Source organism: Serinus canaria, chromosome 17 (genome assembly GCF_022539315.1).
Source record: "Serinus canaria isolate serCan28SL12 chromosome 17, serCan2020, whole genome shotgun sequence".
Classification (NCBI taxonomy): Eukaryota; Metazoa; Chordata; class Aves; order Passeriformes; family Fringillidae; genus Serinus; species Serinus canaria.
The window spans coordinates 429,231-441,979 of record NC_066330.1 but is presented as its reverse complement, the minus strand read 5'-3'; the positions used below and the strand labels follow the sequence as shown (position 1 = coordinate 441,979).

Genomic DNA, 12,749 nt, shown 5'->3' with positions numbered 1-12,749 from the left:
TCCTGGGTCCTAATAAGCTTGTGCCCACGTGCCTGGGAAACAGAGACTGGGAAGGGCCAGACAGGAATGTGGCAACAAGCGGATTAAAGGCACAAAGCCGCCTGAGCTGAGCTGAGCAGAGCAGCTCTGCTGCCCTGAGCAGGCTGGGGCTGATCCCCTGACCTGTCCCAGGCCGCCTCTGCTGCAGCACAATGAGCCCTGGCACAGCCACCAGCCTCCTGGCACCTCTGCTCTCCAGCCCTGTCTGCGCTCACACACGTGTGCCACCACTGCTGCTGCCAGCCTGGGGACAGCCAGCCCTGCATCTAGCAGCAGCAGCCGCTGTCCTCCCGGCTCCTGCGAGGCACAACGCTCTGCTCGGCAGCTGAGGCCAGGAGATTTTGCTGCTCAGAGAGGGAGGGAGGGAGAGCTTTTGGAGTGCAGCATGCCTGGCTGTGCCCCTTCCCTGCGCTGTGGCAGCCGTGAGGAGCAAGGTGGGCAGGGGGAGTGAGGCGTTGGCCCAGGTGTGCTGCTCATTACCAGTAGCAGTGAGGCATTTGTTCCTCCTTGGCACTGCTGGGCAGTTGTGGGGGCTGGACTGAGGGCCTGGGCCTGGGGCTGCTCTGACCCTGCAGTGCTGGCACTGGTGCCTGAAAGTGAGCTGTTTCCAGGTCCCACCAAACTGCACCCCAAACTGCAAATCCCAGCACCACTGGAGAGAGGAATGGCCAGCAGCAATCCCCTCATCTGTGACAGCCGGGGCAGTGCAGGGTCAGAGGGGCACAAAGGAATGGCCAGCAAAGGCATCTGGGAAGGGCATTGGGCAGCCAAGGGGATGGGACATCCTTGGGCTCCGCAGGCAGTCCAGTGCCACGGGAACTCCTGCCAAGCAGAGCTGCCCAAACCTTCACCTGCACCTGGCTGCCCAAGGAGAGGAGAAACAGGTCCCCATGGAACGAGCACCAAGATTTTGGCTTCAGCCACGGCCAGGCAGCAGCAGCAGCAGTGCAGAGCTGGGCTCTGCTGAGCTGGGCTCTGCTGAGCTCCACCCGGAGCACCAGCAGCCAGCAGCAGCTGCCCCAGGCCGGCGGTGAGTGACAGCAAACACCAGCACCGCTCCGGAGGCAGAGCGGGCTGTGACAAACACTCACTGGAAAATAATAAAGTGGCAAAATAATTCTGCATCGGACACACTTACCAGAGCATAAAGAGTCTGAAAAGGAGACAACATCTTGTATCATCTATCTTCCTTAAATACCCAAGCTGTGACAAAGTGGAAAGCAAAATTATGATGAATGATCGGACATATTTAGTCTGTACCTGTGCTCTTTAACTAGGCCTGGTGAAATGGGTGCTAATGAAAAGCAGAACACCTACCAAAAAGAGGAGATTTCATTGAAAACAAGTCTTTATTACAAATTGGCACTTCGTTTTCATAAAGTGCATAATGAAGGTGCATATTGTGACATAAATTAAAACAGGCAAGTGATGGGTCAGCACTGCAAAACATTACACAAAGACAAATCACCAGTGAGCCCTCGACAATGGCTGTATCTCATTTACAATTTTTCGAGTACATTTTCAGATTGTGAGGGAACATGGCGAGGTTTTGTTCATAAACGGCATGCCATCATTTATTTTACTGCCTCATTTGAATATGATGAATACTGTAGCCCTTTATTTGTTCACAACAACCAAATAATTGTAGATCCGTGGGTTTCTGGGCAATTAATCACATTTTTTTCCTCCAACAATCCACTATAAACATGACATTGAACAATAAAGTACATTAACCTCTGCTTTGCACAAAAACTTTGCTTATTTAAACACTGCAAGGGTACCAGCTCCTGTTCTCCTTCCAGATGGATCCTGACGTGCAGCCGGACTCTGTACCCTTGTGGCCCCCAGGATCTAGCACAGGGGTGAGCCTGCGCCAGCTCCCTGGGGATGGCAGCCCTGGGGCCAGGCTGTGTCACCCTGACAGCACTGTCACAGCCGTGCCCTGACACTGTGTGTCCCCAGGTGGTGCTACAAAGGCACTGACGGGCACCGCGCTGGGCGCGGGCAGGGCTGGCACAGAGCCCGCAGCTCCTGGGGACACACAGGGCCCTGGGTGGCTCCTGCAGGGCCTGGGCACACCGGGCTGGCAGCTGGGGCAGCACACCACGCTCAGGAGCCTCCTCCTGCTGCCCAGCTGGGCTGCCCGTGCTCCTTCCCCGCAGTGGGCACAGATGGCCGTGGCAAAGCCGCCCTTGGCACGTGCCCCCAGCTGGCATCCCTGTGCTTTCCTGGGAGCAGGACAGCAGGATGGTGGGACAGAGGGGCTTGTGTGAGCCTCTTCTGCTTGTGTGATGAAGGCTCTTCCTTTAGGTCCAGCTTGTTATGAGCAGGATCACTTCAGTGAATTTCAGTGAATTACCTGAATTACTCCAAAGAAACTGGCAAAATGTTTGTCGGTGATCCAAGACTCCTCTTTTTACAAAAAATTTCCAAATTTTCCTGAAAGAAGAAGGCCTCGGGGAACAGCTGAGCCAGGGTGAGCCTGAGCAGCCCTTCCCACGGAGCCCATCTCACCCCAGGATGATCCACTGGGACCATTCCCACTGCAGGTGCTGCCCTGTCTGTACCTCCAGGCATCCCTCAGTTCTGCTGGATTTCAGCCGACCCTCATCACACTGCAGCAGTGCCACAAGGGGCTCACTGTGAGGGGGCTGCCTGACACTCATCCACTCCAACATGTTAAACCAAAACATATTTTTCTTCCACATAGCTCTATTTCCCACATTTTAAAAAATCCTGTTTATGGTTTATGTTTTTTCTATTTTTTTTTTAATCTACCACTGGGGATAGATCCTGCCTGAAAAAAAATGGGTGTGCAGCCACTGTTAAGCCATGAAAAGCAGCACTGGACTGTTATCTAACACTGTTGTAAGGTTACTATTTATCTAGAGCAACTGAAGTTGGCACTCACATCTGGCGCCTGGTACTTAGTGCAATTATTTATGATTTCCACCAAGATTTAAAAGCTCATCGCCGGCCTTGTAATGCAGTAACTGATTGCACTGCTAATGTAATTAAGAAAAGATTATGATGTCCACGTGGCACACCAGATGGTGGCATTCATAGCAATCGGCACACACAACTGGCAGACAACTGCACAAGGGCAGTGAGGCACAGGCAGCTGGAGCTGCCATGCCCCCTGTGAATCCAAGTTGTGCACATGGGCTGCCCCGTTCACCCCACGAACAGCACACGGCTGGACGGGGCAGCCCGTGTGCAGTGAGTTCCCTCTTGGTGGGTGGATGCATCCTCAAGCATCCTCTCTAAACCTGGGAACCCACTTGGTGGAAGCATCTTCAATTTGCCACTCGTTGTTTCCATCAAACTCTCTTGGGAACTGGTGGAAGAGGTAGTTTGGTCTTGCACCTCCAGTGCTCAGTGCTGTGCCAGCTGGGACTGGCCCAGCTCCAACACACTGCAACAGATCTGGGTTGAATCCACCATTTCTCCTGCCCAAATACTCTGTCAGCAGGAAGGGATCCACAGCCTTGGATCTAAGCAAGACAGTTTGAAATTCGCTCCCCCATTTTGTCAGATGATCATGGGTTTAGGGAAAATGCCCATTTGTTCTTGCACTTTCTGTCATGGAAACGCCACAGCAGCCTCGGCTGGCTTCCAGCTGGGCAACGGTGAGAGTCAATGCTGTGCCAGAGCAGGGAGAGGTGTCTCTTGGAATCAGTAATGTGTGCAAGGGGCTGGTGTCACCCAAAGCCCATTCAACACCCTGCTCCCCTCTTTGCCATTGCCTGTGAATTGAATAAAGCAGCTGTGACTCCTCTGCTCGTGGTGCTGGAGCTGACACATGCCAACGTGCAGGTTTGTAACCTCACTGGAGGTTTTTATACCATCTGTATTTGCAACATGAATATTTCAGCCAATCTGACATTTTGGAGCCTGGTGTGTTGCAGGTTTGGAGCTGGCAGTGTGTGGGTCAGGAGTGCTGCAGGTCCAGCTGCAGTGTCCTGTCAGTAATTTGCTGCTCGGGCGCTAAGCAGCGCGGCCGCGGCGCCGCAGGGTTTGCTGGCTCATTGAGCCCACACGGCTCCAAAGCAACAGAAAAACAGTCTGATCTCTTGCTGCTGGCCTCTGCCTGAAAAGCATAAAGCAGGAGGCAAACCCACGGCAGCTTTTCTGCCAGTGTCACTGTGATATGGATGGTGTTTACTGTCACTTAGGAGATGAAGAGAGCAATACGTGGGGCTGGATGGGACAAGGCATTTCTCCTTCAGTGAACTGTCACAGCAATGGCCTCTGTCCTGCTGAGAACAGGCACAGCTCATCCCACCTGTGTGACATGCAGAGTTTCAGGGAAGCTCCAGCCAGAACCGAAGGCAATACCTGTCCTAATGGCTGTGCCAACCTCACACTCAGAGCTGCTCAGCTGCTGGGGCTTCTGTGTGAACAGTTAGCCATGGTAGATTTGGGTTTTCCCATGAAGACCCCATTTCTGAGCTTGTACCCCCATCTCTGGCCAGAAGAAATTGAAATTTTTCAGCTGTAGGATTGATTGAGCTGGTTTCTGCCCTTGCCCAAGGGTGTTGTGATGCCCTTGGGTCAGTGGCCTTCTGTTTGGGGACAGCCAGGTGAGAATGGGGAACATCTTGCTGTTCCTGAGGACTCTTCATTAAGGATGTTGGGATTGCAGTTTTTCTGGTCTCCCAGTGATACAGTAATTGTCCAGTTACGACCGACTTTGGCATTGTTATCCACACCTATCCACAGGTCCTGTCAGATGGATGGGAAGCTTGCTGGGGTGCTAATATGCACAAGCTGCAGTAGCCAAGGAGCCAAACAGCAGTGTGCAAAGATGCCAGCTGGCCTGGGAATTGCCCTGGAGGGAGTCAATGTGCTCTTGAAGGAGGGGATGGGGCCCCTGGCATTCCCTGGTGCTGCTACACAGGGGGACAGCTTGGAGCTAGATAGGCGTGCAAAATCCCTGGCTGCTGCACTTTAACCAGTGCATGAATTACTTCTTTTGGTTTAAGAGGAACAAGGGGTGCTGCCTGTGGCCCTGCTTTCAGGAGCTGGAAGACCAGAGCTGACCAGAGGTCCTGCATAGCTAAATGGAGAAGGGGTTGCACCCAAACAAAGTCTTGCAGATGTAGCTGAACTGTGACAAACTTGCCAGTACCGCTGCCAAATGGTCACCTATTCACTGACTCCCTGGCATTCCTGTGTGCAAACACCCAGCACTGGAATGCTGTCTGCTGCCAGCCTGTCCCTGGGTCAGCAGCTTTGCAGCCCTGACACATGTCCATGGGTTCCCCCTGCACAGACCCACAGGGAAGGCCATGGACAGGCAGTAAGCAGCGGGTGGCTGGGTGCTGTGGGGACAGCACCCACCCCAAGTGAGAAAGCAAAGCAAGCAGGAGCATTTCATCAGAGGAGGCCTGCAAAGAAAACATTATTTCCTCAAATGTGTTCATCATTCAAAATTGTTCAAGCAAAGGTTTCCATCGTGCTGTGGCCATTACTCATAATCTGAGGATCTGGATGCCTGGCTCTCCTTGGTAATTAGCTGCACAGTGTTCTCTCTGCCCTCCATTTGGTGGAACAGCAGTTGTGCTTTGGTCCCAGGGTGTCTCCACAGAACAGGCAGGGCTGGTCCTGGCTGTGGGGCCTTGAAACATGACTCACGAGGCCAGATTGCATCCCTGTACCACTAAACAGTGCCAGTGCCTGTGCCCCCTGGGCCTGAGGCTCCCTGTGACCCTGGCAGGTCACGAGATGCTTTGGGCCCTGCTTCCCTTGCTGTGGGTGACAGTCTGGGTGACTGTCACTGCTGGTGACAGTCTCTCCTCCTGGACCATCCCTTCAGGTGAGGGATGCCCTGAACCTCTTTAGGGGCTGAACCCCTCTCCTGGCCAAAGCCACCACTGGGTGCTACATGAGTCAGTTATCTCTGGTAGGATTGCTGTACATTGGTGTCCTGTACATCATAACTGAAATACATATGTGACAACTTATCTAGTGCTTAGTAACAAGTAGGGGATAGGAAAGTTAATGGGAAAGAGATCAAGAAACTGCTTTTTCAAAATTGCTTCATCTGTTTCAGAGTGGGTGTCTGAGTTAAAGGAAATTAGGACCGCCTCACTTTTTTAGAATAATCAAGGTGCAAACTACAAATATAGAAGGGAAGTTCTGACTGCAAAGAGACATTTTGGTGCATTGAATTAGAGGCAGCAGGTTAAGCCTAACTTTAAGAAACCTTAAAACCAGGCAGCAGCTGAGCTGGGACCTGCAGCAACTCCAGCATGAAATGAGACTCCAGGCTGATTTTCCTCCAAAGACAAGCATGGAAAACATGGAACGCACAGCACTCTTGCACTACTATGCTAAATGTGGCTATGGAGAGATTAATTCCTGCAGCACAAAGGATTTTAAAGGACTTTAGCTTACAGGCAGGATGCGAATGCAGGATCCTTTTCACCTTGTTTCCCCCTGGAAACTGGGATCCTTTTTGATGGTGAGGTCTGACCAGGGCCTGCTGGGAGTTCCTGCTGCCCTTGGGAGAAGCATGTGCAGCAGCACTGGGCCAGTGTCCTTGTGCTAGCCACAGGACTCTGTATATTGTCTGCTCTCAGCTGAAGGTGCAGAAACCTGTGCACTGTTATTCTTTAGAGGTGGTGTCTGGGCATGGACAGATTTCGCAGTCACAAAATGCTTGAAATCTTTACAAAACCTAAAGAAGGTGGTGAGGATCGACCACTGTCCCCTATCTTGGTCCAGCCTCTGAGTGAGTTGCAGATCTGGCTGCTCAGCTGAGGTGCTCTGGGGCTGGGGATGCCAGTACAGGACCCCTGCCCTCCTGCATGGCCAGCCACAGCCCCTCTCCCATGAAGAGTGGGAGCTGCAGTGTGGTGGGCAGCACCTCGCCACAGCCAGCAATCTCTGGCCCAGCCCTGAGCTTCCTCTGGAATGGCTGTATGACTGGCTCCCTGGGCAAATCTTCACCCCACAAATGCTGCCAGCAGACCACTGTGAGGTGCAAAGCTGTGCTGTGGCCAGTACTAAGCCCTGAGGAGTTGCACCAGCAGTCACCACCCTTCCAGCTGTGCCGTGCTGTGGCAGCCACACGGAGCAGGGTGGCACAAACAGAGCACAGCTGACAGACCCAGCTTGCATGCACCACTCTTTGGAACAGTGCTCTGGAAGATCTGAGCTCTGGCAGCCATCCACCCAGGGATAAGCCCTGGTTTTTCAGCCGCAGCAACAGTATCGGAGCCAAGACTGACCAAAACTCCCCCTGTTAGGTGTCCTGAAAAGACAACACTGGTATGAACTGGACAGCACGCACAGGACTGCAGAACTTGTGAGAAAAGACATGTTCTGAAATAAAGAGGAGTAAATAAATGGATCTTGAAAAAGATGGATGTAAAATATTCATAGGAAAGCATTATACTTGCAAATATTTATGCTTTTGAGTAACTTTACAGAGATAGATTAACCAGCTCCAGTGTAGCTATGATTCACGAACCCAACATGCAGCATTTGCTGATTCAGAGCCCGTGCAGTGCCCGTGGAAGAGAACAATGGGGCTTTTCCCAGGCTCCAAACCTGCCGAGGTTTAGAGGTGCCTGCGGGCAGAGGTGCCAGCACTGCCCCGGGCTGTGCTGCAGCCACTCCGAGGGCAGCAGCCAAACCGTGCTGGGAAAAGACTCTCTCTGGAAAATATCTTATTGCAGATCATGCCACAGACACGCTGGGATATACGCTTGCAGTGAATCTTGGAATATTTTGTGGATACTAAGCAGCAATTAGAGTCTTCCTTTGGAATCAATTCATTTCCTACCACCATGGTAGCAGGGAGGATCTTATTGAAACTCTCGGATTTTTAATATTATTACACTAAAGACTCTCTCAGTATCAGCATCTCCACGGGGGAGCATTAGCACACTGTAATATGTAACAACTTCTCCAGTTCAGGAAATCTTCTTGTATTTGTAATAGGACATTTGGGGCATATATTATGTATGGGACATATATTTCTCATTTCCACCAGGCATCATCTTTTCTTCTCTCTAAATTACTCTCCAAATCAAAAAAATGCATTGTATTCCTTATCGTTCAAAATATATATATTTTTTAATCTTTGGATGGAGAAGCCACTAACAGCCATCAGGGCTGTATCAGTAGGAGCCAGAGAGCCTTGGTCAAACAGGGAGGGAACGGAGCCACCGTTCAAAACACCAATTACCACAGTTCAGCAAGCACCAGTCCAAAGTGCTTTCCTGGAGAGAAGCACCAGTCAGGACAGGAGGAAGGCTTGGTCCCAGGCCAGGACTGTGTCCAGGATGAAGCGGGACTCCAGTTTCTGTTGTTTGCTTTATGGACAGGAACACAAAACCACTAATGCATACGTTGCCTTCCAGACAAGCCCCTCAAACACTGACTAATCACAGCTCGCAGTGTTTTGCTTGGTAGGAAGTCTGACCACAGCAGGATGAAGAGCAAGGAGCTGAAACAGCCCTGAGGATCAAACCCAAGAGCCCCCCTGCTCCTCAGCACCTACAGCCCAGTCATGGCTGGGCCAGTGGGAATGGCCTGGGCAGTCGAGCTCCTGCCCAGCTCACAGAGAGCCAGAGTGGTGCAAAACCAGCCTGGAGACACCCACGGAAGGAAAGAGAAGGGCTGTTGGCTCAGCCGCTCCTGCTCGGCTCAGACTGGCTAAAGCAATGTAGAGACAGTCCAAACAGGATGGAAGGCACAAATCATCATCTAGGTGAGAAAAGAACAGGCTGAACAGAACTCCTCAAAAGATGGCCAAATCAAGCAAAAAGACAGTGGGGGAGGAGAAAAAAAAAAAAAACAACGAAAGGGAATTAGTATTTTAGTTAAAGGCAGAATATCAGACAAGGAAACACTCTGTGACCATGCTGATAAATGCACCATTAGTCAGTGGGAGGAAATTTGGGGGTCTGAGTGAGAGCCTTCTCCTCTTCTAAGTCACAAAGACAGGCTCCCCATACAAAGGAAACTCTGGCGTCATGGAAAATTGAGTAAGCCAGCTCTATAAAGGATGGGGGAGACCATCTGCTCCAGGGAATGACTGAATAATGTCTGATAAGAGCTTTCAGGGTGGCTTGCGACTTGACCATTAACAAAAAATCTCCAAGCTGTTCTTAACTCTTTGGTATTGTCGTTTTCACCATGATCTTCACAGAATCTCTTGCTGCACTTCACACACATCACTTCTCAGCCTCTCACAAAGAGGAACGGGTTCTTATTTTCTTTCTTTTAAATTCACATACACATTAACATGTTTCCTTCCCTCCCTTATTTTGTTCTTCACCCTAGGGTTTTTTTCTTTTTCTTTAAATTAGCAGCTCCAAATCTCCGTCTTGCACCAGAGGCCGCTGATGTCAGCCCCCACACCCATCTTGCTGCTCTCCAGACGATTGTTGTTGACCTTGCCTCAGGTAAGGTGCTCAAAAGGCAGCGCAGGACAGCTGCGGGATTGGTTCATGTAACGATGGCTATGGACCATGCAGCTGTCCCACGACATGCTGCGATTCACATCATCTGATAATTCAATGAGTGTGTTGTCAGTTTCAACACTGACACGTGTTAAGGTTGAGCAGAACCAGACCTTTGCAGACCCTCTGTTCAGGATGTTTCCTGCACTGTGAGTGGACCCGAATGCTGCTGGACACCCAGCCAGCCGGGCAAACCCTGACTACTTTGGACCAGATCTTTGTTTTCCAGGCCATGGCGAGACAGAGCATCAAATACCTTAATGAATTGAAGGTAGGTGCTGAAACTGCTCATCCCTCCCAACCCCAGGGAATTCTTGAGAAGATAACCAGCTTGTTTGACACCATTTGCCCTTCCTCAGCCCACGGCAGCTGCTGCCCATCTTCTGGAAGCAGCCCGTTTCAGAAGGAAGAAGGAGGTTACATTGTCCAAATCACAACTATTCAGCCATTTCCACCTGGCACCTCCGGTCCGCTCCGGGTGGGGGAGGCTGTTCGGAGCTCGGCCGGGCACTGCCCTGCTCCCGGGGAAGGGCGGTTCTGGCGAGGTGTGGCCCTGGGCGCCGAGGGGCCGTGGCGGGGCCGAGCCCGGTGCCCGGGGGCGCGGGCGGGGCCGGGCCGGGCCGGGCGGAGCGGCGGGCGGCAGCGCAGCGCGGCAGCCGCGGTGAGTGTCCCGAGGGACGGGCCGGGCCGGGCCGCGGGGCTCGGGCGGGGGGCGCGGGGCGGCGCGGGGGCCGGGCCGGGCGGGGCGGGATCCGGGCCCTGCGCGCCGCGGTCCGGCCGCGGTGGGCGCGGAGCGGCGGCGGCGGAGCTCGAGCCCCGGGCCTGGGCCTGCCCGGCGTCCGCTCCGCTCCGCTCCCCGCCCCGCGCCGCTCCGCCCGGGCCCGCAGGCCGCTCCCCCGCCGCCGCTCCTCCCGCCGGGCCGCGCCGCGCCGGCTCCGCCGGGCGATGAGGAGCTGCTTCTGCCTGCGCCGGGGGAGCCGCGACCCGCCGCCCGCCGCACGGGCAACAGTTAAGTGTCCCTGCGGCCGCCGGGCCGGGCCGGGCCCGCCGCCTCCCGCGGCCCCTGCGGGTCGGCCCGGCGCGGCGGGAGGAGGCGGGGGCGCTCACACGGCCGCGGCGCCGGGCGGGGCGGGCGGGCTGAGCCCCGGGCCGGGGCCTGCCGGGGCTGCCGGGGCCAGCTGTCGCGGGGACCTCGCGCCTGGGCCGGCGCTGGAGCCCCCCGGGGCCTCCGTGAGACCCGGCGGTTCCTCCGGGGCTGGGCGAGCTGCAGGAACGGCCTCCGGTACCAGCCTTGGGGTGCAGCCCCGGTGACCTTGACCTGCTCCGGCATTTACTGTAAATTTTTCTTGATGACGGGTGGAGGAAATAACAAAACCCTGTCTATTTCATGTGGTCTTTTGCTGCGTTTGTAGCACGGGCCCACCTGACTGCCTGTTTCTTACCTGTGCTCAGTGCATGGCTGGAGGAGTGGCACAGGCTGACTCTTACAGCCTGGCTGCAGCAGCGACACAGAGCTGCCCGTGTCTTGAGTACTCGTGCCTTGCATCATGGAGGCTTGCAGGCTTTCTCTGAGGTTTCTGGAGCTATTTTCAAAGGTCCACCAATCTTCAGTGTTGTCTGCAGGTTCCCAGAGCGGGGTCATTCTCAGCTTGGTCACAGTAACACTGAAACCAGACAGGCTGGGTATCAGCAGGTGTGTAGCTGCTCAAGCTAAAGCTTGGGTTTCTCCATTTTGTATTTTATTTTAACTGAGTGAGAACGTGCTCATCTATTCTTTAAGGGAGCCTGTGTGTTGTGCAGCAGGTTGGCAGTGTCATCCCTATAATTCTTAGTTGAGATGGCCTTCCCTTCTAGACGAAGGCATAACTTAACTTCTGGAGGTGTGAGATGAAACAGACAACATCTCACTCTTGTACCATGTGCATCTCTGACAAAGCAAATCCCAGGCTTCAGGGTGCTGGTAGCTCCCCGGGACCTCTGCCAGCTGAACTGAATGTCATTTCAGTTTTGCTGCCCTGGTGCAAGGTCATCCGTGTATGGAAACCTATTTTGTTTCAAAACAGGACACTTCAGAAATGTGTGTCCTTTGTTAGAAGTGCTGTGAAGCAATACAGGGTCTCGATTTAGCTCATTCTGTCACTTAAGTTCCTGTTTCCATCCCATTCAGTCACAAAGTGTAGATTTTGCAGCTGGTGCAGGGCAACTGTCTCCTTAGGGAGCCTGTGTGCAGGGGTGATTCCAGGCATGCCTTCGATGGTGGTGAAATGTGAAACTGAATTCTTCCTGTTTGTGATGGTGGCCTCCACAGCCCGTTGCTGCGGGTTCCTGTTTTCCTGGTGGAGACGATGCCGTGTTCCATGAGCAGAAGGAGAAGGCTGGCTGGGGCCGTGTGCGGTGCGGGAGGCTGTGCCAGCAGTGCCTTCCTGCAGGCAGGGAGGACAGCCTTTGAGCGCCCTGTCTGCTGGGATTATGGGACCATTTCCCACAGGCTGCAGGCACGCAGTGATGAGGTAGTTGGGTTTTTTTTCCAGTTTTGCCTTAGCTCATACTTTTCTGCCTGTGGGAAGAGCAAGCCAGTGTCAAAGTGCAGGGCTTGTAGTTGGAGGAAGAAACAATAACACCATTCTCTAAGTCCCTGGCTATTTAACTTCAGAGCTTGACCCGCTTTGCTGGCAGCATGATGTTCCTGTAGCAAATACATTGAAAGGCCTGATCTGGTCATGTACCCACCAGCCCTTGAACTTGCTGAACTTGTTGAAAAGGAACACTGAGAGCAGAAGGTGGTCTAGAAACTCACAATAACGCATTCATTTCTGAAAGCAGGTTCTTCTTCTGTGTATGTGTCGCAGCCAGAGCCCAGCAGTGTGTGTGGTCAGTCACCTCAGTGGAGCCAGCAGAAAAGTATGCCTAGGATAAACTAGTGAAGGCGGATGAGCTAACAAGGAAATGGGAGAGAACAAGCAAAAAGGCTACAAACGACAAACTTGGCAGTGCTGGCAGACAGGGAGGTGTGTGTGACTGAGGGCATGGGTTGTGGGAAGAAGGCTGTGCCAGAATCCAGTGGAGTCCCAGAAGGCCTCTACTACAGCTGGTCATCAAGATCCCAGGGATGCTATGCTTCCTGTCTTGAGCATGTCTGGCTGGAGGGTTGGGAAGCATTTGGGATAGAGCCAGCAGCATGGTGGCTGCTTGTTCAAGAGTGCATCCTTCCATCCTGTCCTGCAACCATCCCAC

General features: G+C 53.3%; 1 protein-coding gene across 9 annotated transcripts in view; it reads left to right on the top strand.

Moving 5' to 3' along the window:
• The first annotated feature begins 9,732 nt into the window (after positions 1 to 9,732).
• MVB12B (multivesicular body subunit 12B) overlaps positions 9,733 to 12,749 on the top strand; it is a 54,677-nt gene continuing 51,660 nt past the window's right edge. For 3 of the 9 annotated variants that reach the window (XM_050980790.1, XM_050980791.1, XM_050980792.1), the window contains exon 1: positions 9,733 to 10,176. In XM_050980790.1, coding sequence (XP_050836747.1) covers positions 9,748 to 10,176 — 429 coding nt within the window. In that variant the 5' untranslated portion in view covers positions 9,733 to 9,747. Of the gene's footprint in view, positions 10,177 to 10,269; positions 10,524 to 10,639; positions 12,524 to 12,749 lie in introns of those variants that run through there. The other 6 variants (XM_050980798.1, XM_050980794.1, XM_050980795.1 and 3 more) reach the window with 5 other exon arrangements.